Consider the following 22,266-nt stretch of genomic DNA (forward strand, 5'->3'; position numbering starts at 1 on the left):
GACGGTGTCCTGCTTAATCATCCGCTGCAGCACGTCTCCCATGAGGAGATATAAGTACAGAGACAATGGATCGCCTTGCCGCAAGCCCCTTCTGCAGGTGATCCATTTGCCCGGAATGCCATTGAGGAGTACCGCCGACATAGAGGTAGAGAAAATGTTGTCCATCCAATCACACCAGGGCACAGGGAATCCCCTAGCCTCCATGACACGCCGCAGACTGCCCCAATCAATAGAGTCGAAGGCTTTGGTGAAATCCAGCTTCAACACCACCGATGGCACCTTCTTTTTCTGGCAGCTACCTTCTTTAATTTATGATATCAAGATTAACCTACGGACGCGGCGTGACACCGCGCTACCACTTCCTAGTACTCTCTAAGAGCAAGTACAATAAGTTCTAATCAGTTGGCTAAAAGGATTAAAATAACATATTTGTATCTAGTTGGAGGAGAGAGAAGATGAAAAAGAATGTAAGTGGACTCTTATAAGAGCTAGCTCTAACATGTGCTCCTAGATAAGTTGTGCGAATGAAATATGGGTCATCCATTGAGAAAGTAGTACATTTTTATAACCAACTATTATACTTGTTGGCTACATGTTAGCTATAAATAACATGGGATCTTACTTATAGCTAACAACCGACTATGCTATTAGAGCAACTCCAATAGTATAGCCGGTTGTTGGCTATAAGCAAGATGCCATGTCATCTATAGTCAACATGTAGCCAACAAGTACAATAGTTGGCTATAAGAATGTACTACATTTTTAATGGATGGTCCACCTTTCATTCACACAGCTTGTCAAGAAGCACGTGCTAGAGCTAGCTCTTCCATAAGAGCCCACTCACATTCTCTCTCCTCTTTTCTCCCATCCAACTAGACACAAATATATTATTTTAATCCTTATAGCCAGCTGATTAGACCTTATTGTACTTGCTCTTAGAGTTGCTCTAAACATAATCAGTTATGGCCCTGTCATGATTGGTCCACCAGGTCCAGGCGGGCCTACAATTATAGGGCCGACAGGTTCGTGAGACATGAGATCTTTACCGAATAACAAGATCCATAAATCAATGCACTGGCCCACATGGCTCCCACGCTGCTTCCAACTTTCTTTTTTGAGAGGAACATGCTAATCTCAACTAACATTAGTTTACTGTAGGAGCCCAGCTAGCCTTGGCTTAGATTATCACACGGGATATCTTCTCAAATATAAATAGGTAGTTTAACCCTCATTTTCATACATTTATGGTTATATCTGACACACAATATCTATTAAATATAAAAAAAATCGTACCGTGGACATAAAAATGGACACCTCAGCCATCTGCCCGCCCCAGTCTACCTTCAGGCTTGCGTGAGGCGTGGTCAGGGCCTGGCCGTGGTCGACCATGGAGATCAAGACAAAGAACGCAAGGGGCCTGCTGCTCGTCCTCTTCCTCGGCCAGCTTGTGGCCTTCTCCCTCGCCGCCGGCAACTTCGCCTCCTCCCTCGTTGCTAATCTTGGTACCCACTCTTCTCCTTAGCCTAAATTACAGAATCAAACTTATATATATCATTTCAGATGGCAGATGTCAATCTCTGTAGGAATTGCTCATGTTCGGCATTACTCTAGTCTATATAAGAGAAATTATCATTTGATAAAGCAGGAGATCCAATATGATTTCACTTATGTATGTTTATGCAGGAGTCAATGCACCACTCACACAATCATTCTTCGTATACCTCCTCTTGACCTTAGTTTATGTACCAATCCTCTTCCATCGACGACAGAAGCCGCGGGTGAGCATAGCAGTATGAAAATCATTGATGGAACTTACCTGATGTGGTGTCACACCTCAAGCTTTTGCCTTTTGGGCGCTCCTGTCTTGTCTTGCAGATACCTTGGTATTGGTACTTAGCAATAGCTTTCATTGATGTCCAGGGGAACTACCTGTGTAAGTACAAGCAATACACATTTTATCAGTGAGACACTAAATGCAGTCCTTGCCCCTGAGGATGGACCTGAAACTTGTGTTGCAGTTGTAGAGGCGTACCAGTATTCATCCATCACCAGCATAACGTTGCTGGATTGTTGGACTGTTGTATGGGTCATAATACTCACCTGGTACGTACTAGGCACGAGATACTCTTTCTGGCAATTCCTGGGGGCAGGGACCTGCGTGGCAGGGCTATGTCTTGTGCTCCTTTCAGATGCAAGATCTCCAGATGTGCAAGGTAAGGAAGTATAGCTTTGATTTAAAATGACAAGGTAAGTAAATTAGGATGTCTAAGTACAAGAATAAAAATCAGTGAGAAACTACGGATAGGGAAAGCACAGGATGAAGTCCTTCACAGTATGTCTTTTCCTTTAGAAGAAATCATGATATTACAATAGTGTAGGAGATCAATTTACTGCTGAACAAGATGGAAAATTGGAACTAGAACAGGTACAGATGTACTCAATTCAAAAAACCTAATTTTATTAATCCTCCAAGCTAAAATTGTTTCCACAGTTTCTACGGCAGAGATAAGATTTAACAGGATACAAAAACCTATATTATTTAGCTGCAGATCCAGGTAAAATACCACTTCTAGGGGACGCACTTGTGATTGCCGGGACAGTTTGTTATGCTTTTACCAATATTGGACAGGTCAGTGATCTATTATATTTATCCTGCTACTGTCAGGAATATTTTCTCAAAAATGATAATATGCATACTACTTTCCTTGATTATGTAGGAATACTGTGTCAAGAAGAACGACCGAGTGGAACTTGTCGCGATGCATGGACTATGTGGGGTGCTTGTCACTGGAGTTCAGATGTATCCTCTCCACGGTTGGTTAATAACTGCAGACCAGCAAAGGAAATCATCATGATCCATTGATATTGCCATCTATAAAATTTGCTCTCGCTCTTGCATAGTTAAAAAGCATTAGGTTTCTTTCTGGAGCAAATATTCATGTTACCATTTAACCTGACAAAACATCAGATTTATATTTGAAAGGAAGAACCTAGAAGCAGTTGTCTGGTCTCCAACAATGGTAGCAAACTATAATTTTATCTGCAATACACTTTTTTGAATTGTCATACAGGAAACTCACTTCTGCAAACTATTTTTTTTTCCAGATAAGTTTGTTCGCCGGATATGCAGCTGCAACATTTATGTTCTACAACATTACTCCTTTTGTCCTTAAGGTTAAGATCCCTCTAACATGCTAAGCTGTTAATAAGCTACAGAAGTAGGGAGCAGAGAAAATGGTCCCATCAAGTGGTTATGAATTATCTGAATAAACTAAGTATAAAATACGTTATTTGGGTAATATTAGCTCACCATGAAGTATCAGGTGGAAGGCTTGTTTCATTTCTCATTTCCAAAGTACTTTAGCTCTTTCTGATGACCATAACTCTTGCAGCTGAGTGGATCAACGTTGTTTAACCTTTCACTCTTAACATCAGACATGTGGGCAGTCGCCATTCGAGTATTTTTGTATCACCAACAGGTTACAATTTCTAACTGATCATAGCACCAGATCATAATAATTGCACCGTATGCTCACATGATTTGGGTGCAACATACAGGTAAACTGGCTGTACTATCTAGCATTCGCAGTTGTGGCCATTGGACTGATCATCTACTCACTGAAGTAAGTTTATTCAAGCCGTTCCAGATCAATCTGCACCTATGAAGAAATGTCACTCTCCCTAGAAACCTAACAAACCTTTGTAATATATGAAGTGAGAGTTCTTCAGGCGATGGAACAGCTGAAAGTACAGAAGCTGTAACTCAATATCAACAACTTCCAAGTGAGGATAACTCAAAAGGAAGTTGTTCTAATTTGGACGGTCAAGAAAGGAAGCAACAGGAGGAAGCTCACATCTGTTAGTGGGATCTACATATAACCAACCTCCCTGATAAATATGGCAAAATAAAATGTGCTTAGTGTACAATCTTGTGTGGTTCATGTATACGCAGAATTGATACTGCTTCAAGCCAAGATTATTTTGTTTTAGCATAGCATCAGTGTTTTTTTTTTTGTAAGAAATAGTCCTGTAAATAGTGCATCTTGGCAACAAAGGAATCAAAATGAACAATAAGGTGAAGTTCCAGCATTCACTTACTAAAACTTCTTCATGAATTGTCGGTCATACACAAAAAATCCTCATTGATCCTCCATGGGAATCAAAGTAGCATCAACCAAACCAAGAGAACGGAAAAAGAGTAAACAGTGCACAAATCGAAAATGAGCTGCAACAACAATTTTCTTATTGAGCTTGCGCTTTCACATGCTTTGAAGTAAGTCCGGCTGCTCATCAGTAACTCCATGTTGAGACTTCTATCGTGTTTAGGGATGAGGAGAAGTTTGACTGATATATATCATACTGGGTGGCAAAAGAGCTATGCCATCTGCAGATATAGGGTTTTCTTTCATCTAACAAACTGTTGTTTCCACTAACTTTTTGTACTCTGTAATGGAATGATAAGTTGTAGCAGTCCGCTGCGCACCTCAGACATCAGTTTGCCGTAATGCATCTTGGAGCCTCTATCCAGAGTTTAAAAATCCATAGTACGGGCTTTCATTTGTTAGCATCAGCTGTACAACTTGAAACATGACATCAACGTCAAGTTCCAGTCAGAAATTGAATCCAACCTAGCAACCATCTCTCGTCACTTTCATTGCCTGTAATCACATTATGGGAGACACGGATCAGGCTGGCGTCGCTCAAATTTACCGGAGAGATAAAGAGAGATGTTGAAATGCCTCGAACCATCAACATTGCCTCTGCCGTGCCGTTTGTGCGAAGTTTTCTTACATTGTTGTTCTGGACGTGGTGACATTGCTCTGTGTGCGTGTGTGAAACGCATGTACCTCCATTCATGCTAGACTTTGTCAGGGTCACTTTCATCAGCCGTACTTGCAAATCTGTAGCATCACAGGGTAATCTTTTTGAGCTTTCAGTTGCTCGGTAGCTTGGCTCATTTACCTTTCTAATTCATGATCTTTCTACATGCTGCAGCTGATCTGGACATCACAACATTTATTTTTCTAGAAAATAAAAACAAAATATTTCCTACCGTTTCAATATTTGACATGCACTTCATATTAAGCGGTGGGACCATACCCTGATCAAAGAAGAACCAGTCCAGTATTACACTTACCTTGTATTATTACGATTATTGTCTATGAAGCGGCCGGACAAGCTGCTGAGCTAAGAAATCTATTTGCTTTTTTCTTGCAGAAAATATCCGAAAATCAATTAGCCACCAGCTATGCTCACGAGTCACGCCATGGTGTATTCGAGGTCGGCATTACCAACAACTGTCGGTCCAGTATTACACCTTGTATTTTTTCTGCAAAAAAAAAGAGAATACTTTGTATCTCCATTCATGCTACACTTTATTACAGCCACTTTCATCAGTTATATTTCCAAATCTGCAGCATCACACGGTAAATACTTTTGATCTTTCAGTTGCTCGGTAGCTTGGCTCATTTGCCTTGGTAATTCTTGATCTTTCTAGCGGCTGCAGCTGATCTAATATCAAAACATTTCTTTTTCCAGAAAAGAAAAACAAAATATTTCCTAAGGATTCAACATTTGGCATGCATTTCCTATAAAGCGGTGGGGCGTACCACTGATCTAAGAAGAACCATATATATGCCTGTACACATGTAACAGAAGACACCAAGAGCCAACCACTACCAGCCCAGTATTACACTTACCTTACGATTGTGTATGAAGCGGCCAGACAAGCTTGCTGAGCTAAGAAATCTATTTTCTTTTTTATTGCGGAAAATATCCAAAAATCAATTAAGCACCAGCTATGATCAGAGCATGGTGTATTCCAGGTCAGCAGTACCTTGTATCATAAAAGGGCAAGGAGTCTTTTTTTCATCAAGACCACAGAACGCTGAGAGGACGGCGTGTACCTTATTTTGCTGATCTAGCTCTCACTCACCACACGCAAGGTTTCCTTGGCCTTGTCTCCATGGAAATCAAGGGGGGCACATGGAGGATGCTGTTCCTTCTCCTCCTTGGACAGCTAGTCTCCTTCTCCCTGGCAATCTGCAACTTCATCACTTCTGTTATTTCTAATCACGGTAACAAAGTACTCATCTTCCTCACAGGGTTAATCCATCGCACCGCCACTTCGTACAAGATGATAAAAAATCTTTGATCCCACCTTTCACTTGCAGGAGTTGATGCACCACTGACGCAGTCGTTCTTCTCGTACATGTTGTTGGCGCTGGTTTATGGACCAATTCTCCTGCGGCGGCGACAAACGTTACTGGTGACAATAGCTACACAAATGATGAATTTTGGAAGGTTACCAATGGTTCATGTATGGATCACTGGTTTCTTTCTCATCTTTGCAGATACCGTGGTATTGGTACCTCCTGTTGGTCCTTATCGATGTCGCAGGAAACTGTCTTAGTAAGTAAACCATGCATGAAATAAGTTGAAAACTCTGAATCACCAATCGGCTGTAGTGTAGATATGTCATCGCTGTTTACCTCATGTTGCAGCTATAAAGGCGTACCAATACTCATACATCACCAGCATAACCTTGTTGAGCTGCTGCACCATTCCATGGGTCATGATCCTTACCAGGTTTGCACTAGGCGCAAGATATTCTTTCTGGCAATTTGTAGGAGCAGGAACCTCGGTGGCAGGACTTGCCGTGGCAATTATGTCAGATTCCGATTCCCCAGATGTGCAAGGTAAGTACCTAGGGATCAGAGTGTCAATTACAATTCAAGGATATATTTACGCAACAGAACATTTATTTAGTAGACAAGTACGCCAACAAAACTTCCTGATACAAGATGACAAGAAAAAAACAGAATATGTATGGGTAGATTTTTTGATAAGCGGCAATATATATCGAACTAATACCAATTACAACCGGTCTCTGCAACAACAAAATGTCAAGAAACTAGTCGAGACATCGATGATGCACACAACCAAAAATATAAAAATAACATGTCACCCACTTGGGTAAAAAAACACGTTTAGCAACCTCATGAGGAGGAAACGTATTTGTATTAAAAAAGAGCATGTCTGGTTACTATAACAAAGTTAACATGAAAATCAAAATATTTAAATAATAACTCAGTTTTTTGCAGATGTTAGTAAAATACCTCTTTTGGGGGATGCCATTGCCATTGCCGGGACACTTTGTTTTGCCTTTAGCAATGTCGGAGAGGTTGTTAAATCACATTCCATAATTTCTTCCATCGCCAATAGCAATGTCGATATAAATTATCATGCTTTATAAAAAGAATTTTAATTGCCTTCCATGTGTAGGAATACTGTGTCAAGAAGAAAGACAGAATTGAATATCTTGCAATGCTTGGAATATTTGGGATGCTTGTCACTGGAATTCAGTTGTATCCTTTCCATAATACCATTACTGAAAATGGCATAATTGAGGTACCACGTATTTACTTTCTGTTGTTCTTTCATTGCTTGAACTATCACCACAGTCTTCCGGCAAATATTTCAGTCTATGTTCTTCAAGCAAACTTCACGTTTCCGTACATAAGTAAACCTTAGAACACTGTTTGAGAGGAAGAAAATAGACGCAGTTAATTGGTCTCCAACAATGGTAAGATAATTAATTTCATTGACCTGTAGTAACTTCATGTCAGTGCTTATTGACTAGATCAAGAATATAACTAACGCCCTACATTTAATATATCTCCAGATAGGCTTGTTCGCAGGATTTGCGGCAGTATTTTTGGTGTTCAGAACCACTGCTCCTTTTGTTATTAAGGTTAAGGTTCCTCAACCTGTTTAGTCCTATTTTCTACTTTTAGTCTTTTCTAGGAAGGAAAAACTCCCCCTGTTGGAACTCAAAGGTATAAAAAGGGATGGTATCATTTGGTTATGCAGATAACAGTTCGCAACTCATCAACAAGTACTAGTTCTGATGGTCCTACCATTGACAAATAGCAACGTTACAATAGCATTAGCTTACTGACGAGAACTTGTCGCAGATGAGTGGAGCAACTCTGTTCAACCTCTCGCTCTTAACAACTGATGTTTGGGCGGTTGCAGTTCGAATTTTCTTCTATCATCAGCAGGTGACTTTTTCCTGCAGATTCTGACTTTAGACGAGGTGAATTTGCTCTAGTATTGTGCTGATATGTCTTATGTGCAACATGAAGGTAAACTGGATCTACTATATAGCATTTTCTATTGTAGCTATTGGATTGGTCATCTACTCCGTGAAGTAAGTTGGATTCAGATATTTCTCAAAAAATTCATACCTATGGCACTCAAACTACTCAAGTCTAATATATCTTATTGCTTGTGATCTATGAAGTGAGAGTTCTTCAGATGATGATATAGTTGCAAGTACAACAGAACAAGCAACGCAGTATGAACAACTTTCACGCGAGTGAACTGCTGGCAGCGATAAAAACCTGGCAAAAAGTCAGGAGAGGTTTGATGTTCAATCTGCGCAAGTGTTGTAGCATGTTATGTATCTATGAATTGTTTCACATTTCCTGAAAATTCTCATAATTCTCTCATTTTCACATTTTTTTAATATAAAGCGTGCATATGCGGAATCACGGGCACGCACTGCACACATACCCCCACAAGCGCACTTGCTAACCACATGCTAGAACTGCCGAAGTCCGAGGATAAGTCCACAAATCTCACTAAATTCTTACTGAAGGCACTTTGTTTGTGTAAACGTGAGCACCAGGACTTGAACCCTTGCAGTGGATTCATGCCCCAACAAATCCACCAACCTACAAGAGTCAAGAGATCATTCTTAAACTGCATTTTGATAATGGTGTGTGGCCCAACTAGTTCAAATTTCTATTTCGACCCACACAAATCCACCAGCCTACAAGAGATCATCCTTAAACAGCATTTGATAATAGTATGTGGCGCAACCAGTTGAAATTTCTATTTCGCACAATGACATTTGAACACACCTTGATCCGGACATAGTGAGTAAGCAACAACGTCCATTTGGCGCAATTCCTCTTAGGCATCCGCCCAAACACCACCGAACCACACTCTCGTTGTTGACGCTGAAACACTTCATGCAGTCGAGAAGCAAAGCTGGCCTCTGCCCGATCAGAACAAACCTTACGCACAAACTGCTCTTGAACGCGCCCGGCCGCCCGCCACAAGAAATGAACCAGTGTCTTCCGCACCTGTGTCGTGTGTAGTCGAAGAGGACGTGGTTGGAGCCCGCTGTGGCTCGAGGGCACCCTGGCTGGGTATTTCATCGAACGCCTGGCGAGCTCTATCCTGTATGGGGGTTGCATGGATCAGCACAATCCACCAGCCAAACGAGGAGGCGGCTGTGGCTAGCAGATTCAGTTCCTATCTTGCCGCCGAGAGGAGAACTTGGAGCACAGCTCATGTTGTTTTCCATGATGATGTGCTTCTTTGCTGAATGCTGAACTGCTGAATGCTGAACTGCTGATGGATGTGGCCATGTGGGTGCGAGAGGGCGCAGAGAGTTAGGTACTTAGGCAGGAGACGAAGTGGATGGAAAAAAAAAAGTCTCGGCACGCCGATTTGACGGGAAAATGAGGCGGCCGGCCGGCGGCGGAAGATTGCGCCCGGTGTAGCACCTGAGCCGCGACCTGGCGGGTGGAAGGTAATCCACGCTGTGAAGACGATGAGCTCTATTTCCCATTTTGAACGGCCCATGGTTCAATCAATCTTCCGGAGCTTTTCTTACTGGGGTCCTTTGGAAAGAAGGGTTGGGCTAGCTAAGTCTCAAGGATAAGCCCACCAGAAAACTGTGGCAGGCCACCGCCGCAGTTGCAGCTGAGTAAGAATTTGCATCATGATTCATTCAACTCACAATTGCATATGGGCTTGGAATTATACATGTGGAGTCCCAGCACTATCTATACCACATATTTGTTGAAGATCCGTGCAAAGTTCACACTGTTAAAGGTCTTGGCATATTTGCATTTTAGCCCTCCAGAAAGTTTGAAATCACCCCTAGTACGGACTGGAATATAAGGGGCTGTTTGGATCACGCCCCAGTCAGCCCCGCCAAAATTGGCACGCCAAATATTTGGCGAAGGATTCTGCCGCCGGCGTCTCGCCAACGCGCGGGCACAGAAACTGAATGGAGCGACCAAAATATTGGCGTGGTTCCGATTCTCTGGCTCTAATCCAAACGGAACCGGAAGTACTAGTCAACGACCGAAAAATTGGTTCGGCCAGCCGCGGCTGTAATCCAAACAGACCCTAAGTGCCCCGACCCAAACCCTAATCGCCGCCCCCACCCTCGACCCGTCCCCTCTCCCAGCACCACCGCCCCCCACCCCCGACCCGTCCCCTCTCCCAGCTCCAATGCCCTCTCCACCGTCGAGCAGCACGGTAGGCCGGGCGACCTACGCCTCGTCGACGGGAAACTGTGCGACGATGATCCCACACGGCGGCCACCACCCATCGAGCTCGCCCCTGTCCCATCATCAACTCCAACCAGCGGCGTCAGGCATGGATCCGTGCTCCACCATGCCCTCAGCCATGGATCTGTGCCGATGATGGAGAACCGATGGCTCACCATCCGACATGGTTCGGTGCTCCACAGCCTCGTCACGTCCACCGTCTAGCTAGGCCACGGTTCCCACTGCCAGCCCGAGCGCGCCCGCCTCTAGATCGACGACCACGCGACCTTCGCCGGCAGCAACAGCACGCCAAAGGAGGCGGCTGGAAGCCTGCCTCTCCTCCATGGCCCCAAATCTCTTGGCTCTTAAACTTTAATTCAGTTCATAGTTTCTACATAAGTTTTTTTTTTTGCAAATCTCTTCTCTTTGGTTCATTTTATTCATAGATTTTTTCTATGAAACTTTTGTAATCTGGACACATATGGATCATGGATGATTTTGGTATGAAAGTATGACTTTCCTATTTATAATCTTCGAGCTATGTTTCTTTATTACTGGATCTGCTGAAACTTGTATGTTGTTTTTAATTTCGTTTCTCGATTTGGATTTACTTTATTTTCTTCTTCATTTTCATGAACTGACATGTCCATGTTTCGTGGTGTATTTGTTTTGATACCTACTAAAAATGTCTAACGTGTATGGAACTGTATGAATACCCTCTGAATTTTGTATGAATCCTATATGAATTGTGTATGCATGGATCCTTTGATAATTAGGCATATTTGTCTGTGTATGAATTCTGTAGAAATCTTTCAGATTTGAATCATGTACGAATCAGTGAATCCTAAGTGAATTGTGTAAGGATCTTCAAAAATTATATGAACCTGTGCAAGAACCTGAGCTCAAACTCAAAAGTGTACGAAAGTGAGCTAACTATGCTGATACTACCATAAATCTCCCATGCAACTTAGTGTTTCTTGTGTGTAATCTTTTAATAAATTAACTTATGGATAAACAAATGAATGGTTATGTGTGAGTTTGTGCATCCGTTAGTTATTGTATGATTTTTTTCTTCATTATTTGTAAGGGATTGTCCCTGATATGTTGCAAACGTATCTACAATTTTTGATGCTTCATGCTTGTTTTACACCAATTTATATATGTTTTGTTTACACTTCGTTGCACTTTTATACATTTTCTGGCACTAACCTATTGACAAGATTCTGTAGTGCTAGTTCCATGTTTTCTGTTGTTTTGTATTTCAGAAAAGTTGTACATGAAATATTCTAGGAATTGGACGAAACAAAAGTCGAAGTTCTTATTTTCCCGTAACGAAGACGGGGTCCAGAGGAGAGACGGAGAGGCGCCACAGGGCGGCCACACCAGGCCATGGCGCGGCCCAGGCCCTGGCCACGACATGGGGTGGTGTGGGCCCCCAGGCGTCCATCGACCTCGCCCTTCCGCCTATTTATTCACGATCTCGGGAAAAACCTAAATACCCGAGCCTCCATCCACGAAAATTTCCGTCGCGGCCGCCATCGCCGATCCTAGCTCGGGAGGGTTCTGAAAATCTTCCAAGCACCCTGCCGGAGAGGGAGATCATCACCGGAGGCCTCTACATCGCCATGCCCGCATCCGAAGTGATGTGTGATTAGTTCATCTCTGGACTACGGGTCCATAGCAGTAGCTAGATGGTTGTCTTCTCCAATTTATGCTTCATGTTTAGATCTTTTGAGCTGCCTATCATGATCAAGATCATCTTTATGTAATGCTACATGTTATGTTTCCTGGGATCCGATGAATATTGAATACTATGTTGAGATCGATTATATACTTGTCATATGTTATTTATGATCTTGCATGCTCTCTGTTGCTAGTACATGATTTGGCCAAGTAAATGCTTGTAACTCCAAGAGGGAGTATTTATGCTCGATAGTGGGTTCATGCCGCTAGTTTTCTGAAAGAGTGACAATAACTTCTAAGATTGTAGATGTGATGTTGCTACTATGGAGAAAACAACAATGCTTTATCTAAGGGTAATTATATTGTTTACTTTACATACATTGCTTAATGCGATAATTTGTTGCTTGCAACTTAATACTGGAAGGGGTTCGAATGATAACCGAAAGGTGGATATTAGTCATTGACGCAGTTGGTTTATTGTCTATATATTATATTGTAATGCCCAAACGAATCTCATAGTAATCATCTTATCGTGTATGGTATTTATTCTGTCAATTGCCTAGCTGTAGTTTGTTCACCCAGCATGTTATTTATCTTTATGGAGAGACACCTCTAGTGAACTGTGGACCCCGATCCTTTCTTTTACACTGATAAAATCATCTTGTTCTGTTTACTTACTCCATGCACTGTTCTCAATAATTCCACTACAAACAAACATCTCTTTCCACACTATACGGTTAATCCTTTGTTTTCAGCAAAACCGGTGAGATTGACAACCTCACTATAAGTTGTGGCAAAGTATTTTAGTTGTGTTGTGTGAATGTTCCACGTTATTGCTGACACCGGTAGTGTGCCTTGCCACAAGTCAGCTAGCAACACCTTCAGAAGTCACGTCTTTCTCCTACTGGTCGATTAAACCTTGGTTATTTACTGAGGGAAAACATTCTAATGTGCTCATCATACCTTCCTCTTGTGGGGTTCCCCAGCGATGTGCAATCTGCGCTCATCAAGCTACTTTTTTGGCGCCGTTGTCGCGGAGAAAGAGGATTTCTGCAAGGGGAGTCTCTCATCTCCAATCTCTTTACTTTTTTTTTAGTTTTTCTTAGTTTATTTTACTTTGTCTTGTTTGTTTCATTATATCAAAAAAACACAAAAATTAGTTCCTATTTTAAGTTGCTTCTATGTCTAGTCATGTTACTATGTCACCTGAGGAAATGATCTTCACTTTCAAACAAGGGAGTGAGGAGAGTTTTAAAGAAGCTTGGTCTAGAATTAATAATTCTTATGATAAAATTGAACCTAAAATGACTCTAGGCCTGCTTATTACTAGCTTTTACTTTGGCCTTATTCTTTGTTATAGATATGCTTTAGATACTGTAGTAGGAGGAGATATCCTTTATTGTGCTGGAGGTCAAGCTTATAATGCCATAAAAATTGATTGCCACAATAGCTTGCCTAGTAATTTCGATTCATCCCTTGTGAGCATTTATGCTAGATTAAATACTCTTGAGACAAGTACAACTTACTTAAAAGAATGTTATAATCTGCTTCGTGAAAATTATGATCATGTTTCAATAAATTCTGAACCCTCAAGTTGGCTCCCCAGTAAAAGTTGATATAAATGGTGAAAATTTTTATGCTCGTTGCGATATTATGTCTGAGTTCTGTCTTATGCCTAAGGATATTTATGAGTCTTTAAATCTTTGGGAACTTTCTGTGGGTGGAGAAGAAATATCTCTTACCAATAATGTCGTTATATTACCCATTGGAGTTGCTGAAGGAGTGTACACAAGAATCCTAGGAAGGATGGTATCTACTGATTATCTCGTCATTGAATGTGCAGGAAAGGGACATCACACTTGGAAGATCTTGGCTAAAACTCCCGGGAGCAAAATTAGATGTGGGGAAAAGCATCATGACTTTCACCTCCCCATCAGGCACTTCTCATTCTTTCCCTGAGAAAAAGAGTAAAGGTAAGACAAGTAGACGTAAGGCTCCTGCCATTTATGATGTTGATGCTTCTTCACTTGAAAATATTTGATGCTAGCTCTTTTTCTGCGCCTAGCTGAAAGGCGTTAAAGAAAAGCACTCTTGGGAGATAGCCCATGTTTTATTTCTGTATTTTTTATTGAGTCTTGTAAGTTATTATCTTTGTAATGACCTCTCCTTATCATTCTTATTTCTTTTTTGTGCCAAGAATAGCCTCTAATAGAAAGAAAGTAAGATTTGGGGAAGTTGCTATTCGTGACACAGATTCTGTGCTGTCACCATAAAAATTCGTATTCCCAGCCAGAACGTAATTTTCAGCTGCCACTTTTTGAGCATATGCTCCAGGTTATTATCTAACTTTCGTTAGTTGAGAACTTTTTGATCTGAGTGACAGAAGATTTTCGAAAAAAAATGATCTTTACCTGATGTTCTGTTTTGACAGATTTCTGCCACTATTTGCAATTGCCTCTTAATCTATTTTTTTTAGTTCTTTTGAGGAAAGAGATTTTTGAAGAATTTGCAGCTAATATTTTAATAGATGTTTGATATATGTTAGAACTGAACTCAAGTGGATTTGTTATTTTGATTGCACTAATGCTGCTAATAAGAATTGTGTGAAGTTTGTATGAAGTAAGTTTTCAAGTGTAGGGAGAGAAGAATAATGTAATGCGATGAAGTATGGACAAAAGCTCAAACTTGGGGATGCCCATGTCACCCCAAGAAATATCCAAGAGGTACAAGTGATGACCCTCAAGTATAGGGAGTGTATCGTAGTACTTTCGATAAATAAGAGTGCCGAACCCAACGAGGAGCATAAGGTATTAACAAGCAGTTTTGATCAAGGATTCATTGTAAACACTAGCAAACAGATTTTCAGAGGTATTTGATATTGAAAATAAATAAAGTACAAGTAAATAAAAGAGAATAATAATAAATGCAGCGAGTGGCCCAATCCTTTCTAGAGCAAAGGACAAGCCGGTTGTTTTACTTATGATGACTAAACGTTCCTGAGGACACACAGGAATTTGGTCAAGTGCTTTCGCTTCACGCAGCTGAATAATCTTCATTGGTTTGGTAAGTGTTGTGTGGGTGAACCTATGCTAATGCACTACCCCTACTTGGACTAATGCATACTTGTGATTATACCCCTTGCAAGCATCTGCAACTACAAGAAAGTAATTAAGATGAATCTAACCACAACCATAAACGTTGAGATCCTACACTCCCTCATGCACTGGTTTCCTAACGGGGGTTTAGGTTTCTGTCACTCCCGCAACCCCACAATTAGTAGCCAAATACACGATGCATTCCCCTAGGCCCGTAAAGGTGAAGTACCATGTAGTCGACGTTCACATGACACCACTAGAAGAATAACACCACAACTTAAATATCAAACCATTAAATAATACTCAACATAGTTCCACTACTAACTTCATGACTTCTCCCTTGTCCTCAAAAAATAAACGAACTACTCACAAGACATCATATGGATCGTAATCAGAGGTGATATAATAATGAATAACAATCTGGACATAAACCTTAATCCAATTATTTTCACTCAATAGCATCAACAACAAGGAGTAATCAACACCGGGAAAGTTTTCCCTATGAACTAGACAAGATCAAACCCAAAAATGTTACAACGGGACGGAGTGGAGATGGTGGAGATAACGAGGCTTGGTGATGGAGATGATGATGATGATCCCGATAAAGTCCAGCTCGATGGCGTTGATGATGGCGATGATTTCCCCCCTCCGGGAAGGAATTTCCCTAGCAGATTTATGCCTGTCGGGGAGCTTTTCTCTCTCTGTGGTTTTCCGTCCCGTAGCAGAGATAGAATATTTCTCTCTTCGCTCCCCCTCTATTTAGGGTTCTAAGGGGATGAAATACGCGAAGGCACGATGTCAGAAGTGCGCCAGGGCCGCCACACCATGCCTAGGCGCGGCCAGGGGCGCCTAGGGGTGGTGTGGGCCCCTCGTGGCCCACATCAGGCTCCCCTTCTGGCTTCCTCCGGCATCTAGCAAAATAGGAATTTCTGGGTATTTTCTGGGAATTATTGTTCTTCATAAATATGGTATCTTGACGGTCATTTTTCCAGCAGAATTCTAACTCCGGCAGTTAATTCTCCAATAGTCATCAAACATGCAAAAAATAGATGAAATAACATAAATATCATCTCTAAATATGAAATATATCAATGAATAAGTAAATGATGATATAAAATAGTGATGCAATTTGGACGTATCAACAAGCGTCAAAGCTTGGGGATGCCCAAGGCAGACCCTCTTCATCAACAAAGCATCAGGTCATATTTCTAGACGCCATATTTTTATTGCTTCATATGCTATGTGTTGTTCTTGGAGCGTCTTTTTTTTGTTGTAGCATATGGTTGGATCCCAACATATTTTTTTTGTAGACACACTCCGTTATAATTGCATAGAACACTCTAGTTTTCACTTCTATTGTTCTGCGAGTGTTCTCTTTTGCTAGTACTGCGTTTGGCTCTTGGTTTTCCACTCGTATTTTGTTCAGAGCTTGCTAGTTTTCTTTATTTAGGTATGATTAGGTTTCTGGTATTTATTGATTATTATCTATGATAGTTGTTTCAAATAAGTTGATTGGTGTTGGAGACGAGTAAAATATTTCATGAGTATAGTGATGCAAAAGGAAGCTTGTCTAGACTGTGGCATAGACTTTGGCATGTCGTGTTGAATGTTATTCTTATCATGTGCTTAGTAGTTATTGTTGTAGCATGACTTGTCTCAAATAGCTGAGAGTGCTTAATGTGCCATTGAAAGAATCATGTGTTGTTTCCATCATACAAAGCATAATATTGTGGTATTCTCCTTTGATGCTTCATCGGGTTGACTTGGCACGTATTTACATCATGTTATGACTACAAACCAGTCAACTAAGGGTGTGTTCGGTTGGAGGAACCAAGTAGAATGTAATGGGATGGTTCAGCACCTGGAGCGGTTCTTTAGAATTGAATATTCCTGCCAGATGCGGAATCTGCCAGTTCCACCAAATCGGTGGATCGCACCCGTTCCAGCTCTTTTCCTTACCTTTCATCTCCCTCACCACCCTAAAAATAACCCCAACCGAGCCTGACCCCCACCACGACCTCAACTCCACCTTATCGCGTGTCCCTGCTGCCTCTCGTTCTGGCGGCGCACGGGAAGGCAGTGGCTAGCGGCTAGCGGCGGCGGGTAGGAAGCAACGGCGGAGGGCGGACATGAGGCGGCGGGAAGGCAGGGCGAGCAGCGGCGGGAAGGTAGGGGCTAGCGGCGGGAAGGCAGGGTGAGCAGAGGCGGCGGGAATGCATGGCGAGTGGTGGCGGCAGGAAGGGCAGGGGCGAGCGTCGGCGGGCAGGCAGCAGCGGCGGAGGGCGGGTAGGCAGGCGGCAGCGGGAAGGCAAGCAGGCCTGTCGACCGAAGGCAGGCAGGCACGCAGGTTTGGGAAGGTGAGAAGAAATCCAGCCCCTTTTTGATTGCATCCATTCTACTTCAGATTTGTGGTATATTTGCATCAATTGCATGTTGATTTTGTGAGAAGAATCAATCATTGTACAATTTGTTATGTTCATCTGTATTGTGGCTATTTTTGATTGCATACATATATTATAGATGGGCAAGAGAATGGATAAAAAGAAAAAGATGATTAGGGGAGTTACTGTTTTTGTGGCTCCTGCTATGGTTGATGTACTTGTTCGAGCTATTATAACGAAGAGAAGAACACGTATAACCTATGGCCCAATGCATGAAAGAGATCAGCAAAGGATAGACTATCTAAACAATAAAATTTGGCATTCTGATGTGACATGTAGAAATATGTTGAGGTTTGAGAGAGCTTCTTTGTTTCGGCTATGTGACATATTGAGAGATCGCAAATTGTTAAAATACTCAACATTTGTGTGTGGAGCAACAAGTGGCATTGTTTCTTCATACTGTTGGACATAACCTTCGAAATAGGGTTGTTGCAACAAATTTTGGTTTATCCTTCAGGACAATTAGCATATATTTTAGACGTGTCCTCCAAGCCATAGGAGAGCTACGTAATGATTATATCAGGCCACCATCAATGGAGACCCCAATAAAAATTGCAGGAAATCATCGATTTGACCCGTATTTTAAGGTATTTGCTAAAACTATTCGTTAGGTATTTAGGATATAATTTATGTCATTTAATATTATTCATAATATAGAACTGCATTGGAGCTATCGATGGTACACATGTGCGAGCATCTGTTACCAAAGATGTGGAACATTCATTTTCGTGGTTGGAAGGACTTTGCTATTCAAAATGCGATGGCAGCGGTAGATTTTGACATTCGGTTCACGTATGTGTTGGCTGGTTGGGAGGGGACAACACATGATGCCCTTGTTTTAGCTTATGCAATAGAGCGTGAGAGAGGCCTACAAGTACCAGAAGGTAGCAAATAGCCAAAGTTTTAGTCGTATATAAATTGTGTGAACCAATGTCACCAAAGTTTGTTTTATTTGTTTAGGAAAATTCTACCTAGTTGATGCTGGATATGGAGCCAAGCATGGTTTTTTGCCACCTTTTCGTCAGACAAGATACCATTTGAACGAGTGGGGCAGCAACCCGGTCCAAAATGAAAAGGATCTATTTAACCTAAGGCACTCATCTTTACGAGTGACCATAGAGCGAGCTTTTGGATCTCTCAAGAGGAGGTTCAAAATTTTGGATGATGCCAAACCATTCTTCCGTTTCCAAGTACAAGTTGATATTGTTGTAGTTTGTTGCATTCTTCATAACTATGCACTATCTCAAGGGATTGACGAGTTTATTATACTGGAGGTGACTTGGACCACCCAACCAATCCGAACAGCAAGGCAACAAGCAAGATACCATAGGGCCACCCTATATCGTAGGAAACATATTGCTAATCAAATGTGGGCGGATATGCAGGTCATGTATGTAAATTGAGTGTGGTTGGACATTTGTGCCATGTTTATGTATTGGAACCATGTATTTTTAATCTTCTATCATGCTATCTTTGCAATATTGTAATGGCTGGATAAACTAGACCATTTTTATGTATTCAAACAATATTTGTGATGCTCCTAATGTGTTGTATCCATCCTTTTTATTGCTGGACAGAAATGGGACCATTTTATGGATTGAAACAATATTTTTGATGCTCCTAATGTGTTTTAGCCATCCTTTTTATTGCTCGACAGAAATGGACAATGTAGAAGTCACCGGTGCAAGTGCTGCAAGTGGCACCAGTAAGAGTGGGCTGGTTGTGTGGACCAATTCCATGTCCACCATGATGCTAGGTTTCTTGGCCGACCTTGTGGCTAGTGGTGCTAGAACTTCAAGTGGATTCAAGAGTGTGCACTGTCGTTGCCTATTCGACGGTACTCCAGAGGAGGGATCCTCATGGAGGGAAGAAGAAGTAGGGGCCATCGGGCGGAGAGTCCTCGGGACGGTGGTACGCGGTTTACCCAGTTTCGGAACACCTGCACGATGGCATGGCCTACTGCTGCTTGTCTGGAATTATCTGAGCGCTTTCGCGTTGTTACAATGAGTTGTGGTTGTGCCTCTAGGGCTCCCGGGATCCGGCTTATAAAGGCGCACGGATCTAGGATTTACATGGAGAGTCCTAGCCGGAATACAAGTTGCCTAACTACGCTACAATATCTTGCCGTGTACGTCAAGGATCCGCCTTCCCTCAGGGCCGTGCTGGATCCGGATACTTCATGGGCCTTCACGGATCCGGCCTCCTTCGTAGGTCGGTTGGGATCCGGCTTCCTGTTCCTGGGCTGGACTTCATCCTTCAGGATCTACAGCAACTGGGCCGCCCGATGGGCCACATGCCACATCACTGTCTATGGGCCACCCGGGCTTGCCGGATCTGCCGTTGATATACCCATAAAGTATACCCACAACAGTAGCCCCCGAAGTTCTCCGAGATTCATCATTCCTCCGACTTCATTCAGCTCGGATCCGAAGAGAATCTTGAAGAGCTTCCAAACTTTCTCTCGTTTCTGACATTATCTTCTCGGAAATCTTTTGTTCTTCAGTAACGGCAACACCATGGAATTCCCACTTTTCCCGCGCGCAACTTCCTATTTTCCCACGCTAAATTTTCGGAGATGCGAATCTTCAGCCGGAAATTTTGGGAGTGCCCAGTTAAGTTACCTCCACGTAGTTTTACCGCTTTTGACCTAAGACACGTGTCAATCATCCAACGGTGTGACCGTTCAGTTTCCACCGTCAAATCCAAAACACGAATCTCCGCGCGAGGTCTATAAATACCCCCACGCGCGGTAACTTCTCATTCTTTCACCTTCTCACCTACTTCATCTTCTTCCTCGCGACGCGCCGCCCGACAGATCTCGACTCCGGAGAGCTCCTCCTCGGAAAGCTTCGCGCGCCGCCGTTCCAAGGCTCCCCTCGAGCCAAGATCAACTCGGTTGATCGGGAATCTCTTCCCGCCGCCGATTCGTGGTCACGCGGCGAGATTTGCTCCAAGTCCGGCGACTTTTTCTTTGCCGGAACTTCGTCGGACCACCGCGCCATTAACGGTACGTACGCCGGCCTCGTAGAAGAAAGACCTAGTGTAGATCCGGTTACTTATTTTAGTTCCGCATGGGTGCAGCCGGAAGCATGTCACATGGTTCTCCCAACTGTACTGGTAGTTCTCCGAATAGCCCGGAACCCAGTACGTCAGGACCAATCTGCCCGGATCCCATTGCGTACTTGCCACCATATGTTTCCGACATCAGGCTAGCTCAACCATTCTCCGCCTCTTCCAGCACTGCGCTAAACCGGATCCCCACCCTCAAAGAACTTGAAGAAGAACTCGAGGGTTGATACGTCCAAAACGTATCTACTTTCCCGAACACTTTTGCTATTGTTTTGCCTCTAATTTGTGTATTTTGGATGCAACTAACACGGACTAACGCTGTTTTCAGCGAGAACTGTTCCGGTGTCTCGTTTTTGTGCGGAAATCCAACTTTCAGGAAAATCCTCGGAATTTATACGAAAGGTCCTATTTTTCCAGAAGACTCACGGAGCCAGAAGGGCAAGTCAGGTGGAGGCCCGAGGGCCCCACACCCTAGGGCGGCGCGGCCCAGGAGGGGGGCGCGTGGCCCTAGCGTGTGGCCCCCTCGGCTGGCCTCCGACGCCCTCCTTCGGACTACTTATCGCCTTCGACCTAAAAACGCACGGGGAGAAGTCGAAGTCGCCAGAAACCCTCTAGAACGCCGCCACATCGCGAAACTCCGTCTCGGGAGCCAGAAGTCTCCGTTCTGGCACTCCGCCGGGACGGGGAATTGGAGGAGATCATCGCCATCATCACCACCGACGCCTCTCCATCGACCAGCCATGTTTCCCCCATCCATGTGTGAGTAATTCCCCCGCTGTAGGCTGAAGGGGGTGGTAGGGATTGGATGAGATTAGTCATGTAATAGTGTAATATTGTTAGGGCATAGTGCCTAGTGTCCGTAATTGGTACTTTGATGATATTGTTGCAACTTGTTATGCTTAATGCTTGTCACTAGGGCCCGAGTGCCATGATCTCAGATCTGAACATGTTATTATTTCATCATGATATTTATTGTTTATGGTCTTACCCGCAAGTTGTATACACATGTCGCTGTCCGGAACCAATGGCCCCGAAGTGACGAAATCGGGACAACCGGAGGGGATGGTAGTGATGTGAGGATCACATGTGTTCATGGAGTGTTAATGCTTTGCTCCGGTACTCTATTAAAAGGAGTACCTTAATATCCGATGAGATTCCCTTGAGGCCCGGCTGCCACCGGCTGGTAGGACAAAAGATGTTGTGCAAGTTTCTCATTGCGAGCACGTACGACTATAATTGGAACACATGCCTATTGATTGCTTTGTACTTAGACACCGTTTTATTATTATCCGCAAATGCCCCGCTTGATTGTTACATGAGTTTCTCTCATCCATGCAACGCCCGTTATCCGTCCCCGTGCCTACGGTATTTTAATCCTGCTGTTTACTATAATCACTACTCGCTGTCTTTGTTACTCTGCTGCTGTTATTTCACTACTCGCTATCGCTATAAAACTGTTACTATCGATAAACTCTTGCGAGCAAGTCCGTTTCCAGTGTGCAGCTGAATTGACAACTCCGTCGTTAAGGCTTTCAAGTATTCTTTGTCTCCCCTTGTGTCGAATCAATAAATTGGGTTTTACTACCCGCGAAGACTGCCGCGATCCCCTATACTTGTGGGTTATCA

General features: G+C 42.9%; 2 protein-coding genes and 1 pseudogene across 4 annotated transcripts; all 3 read left to right on the plus strand.

Moving 5' to 3' along the window:
* Window positions 1-1,330: 1,330 nt before the first annotated feature.
* LOC124707532 (solute carrier family 35 member F1-like) lies at window positions 1,331-4,094 on the plus strand. Of its 2 annotated transcripts, none has more exons than XM_047239193.1 (11): window positions 1,331-1,502; window positions 1,684-1,778; window positions 1,876-1,933; window positions 2,019-2,213; window positions 2,544-2,629; window positions 2,718-2,800; window positions 2,969-3,020; window positions 3,106-3,174; window positions 3,393-3,479; window positions 3,559-3,623; window positions 3,716-4,094. In XM_047239193.1, exons 1-11 carry the CDS (start codon window positions 1,388-1,390, stop codon window positions 3,861-3,863), a joined length of 1,053 nt encoding a protein of 350 aa, XP_047095149.1. In that variant the 5' UTR covers window positions 1,331-1,387; the 3' UTR covers window positions 3,864-4,094. The 2 variants fall into 2 exon arrangements, with proteins under 2 accessions (XP_047095149.1, XP_047095150.1); XM_047239194.1 differs by having other exon boundaries at window positions 1,332-1,502; window positions 2,550-2,629.
* A 1,611-nt stretch (window positions 4,095-5,705) lies between these two features.
* LOC124707534 (solute carrier family 35 member F2-like) lies at window positions 5,706-8,392 on the plus strand. Of its 2 annotated transcripts, XM_047239197.1 has the most exons (11): window positions 5,867-6,077; window positions 6,174-6,268; window positions 6,354-6,411; window positions 6,504-6,698; window positions 7,104-7,183; window positions 7,285-7,367; window positions 7,534-7,585; window positions 7,685-7,753; window positions 7,977-8,063; window positions 8,148-8,212; window positions 8,306-8,392. In XM_047239197.1, exons 1-11 carry the CDS (start codon window positions 5,966-5,968, stop codon window positions 8,382-8,384), a joined length of 975 nt encoding a protein of 324 aa, XP_047095153.1. In that variant the 5' UTR covers window positions 5,867-5,965; the 3' UTR covers window positions 8,385-8,392. The 2 variants fall into 2 exon arrangements, 1 of the variants encoding a protein (XP_047095153.1); XR_007004900.1 differs by lacking the exon at window positions 8,306-8,392 and having other exon boundaries at window positions 5,706-6,077; window positions 7,873-8,063; window positions 8,148-8,184.
* Window positions 8,393-17,650: 9,258 nt separating this feature from the next.
* LOC124648603 overlaps window positions 17,651-22,266 on the plus strand; it is a 20,016-nt pseudogene continuing 15,400 nt past the window's right edge.

Source organism: Lolium rigidum, chromosome 4 (genome assembly GCF_022539505.1).
Source record: "Lolium rigidum isolate FL_2022 chromosome 4, APGP_CSIRO_Lrig_0.1, whole genome shotgun sequence".
Classification (NCBI taxonomy): Eukaryota; Viridiplantae; Streptophyta; class Magnoliopsida; order Poales; family Poaceae; genus Lolium; species Lolium rigidum.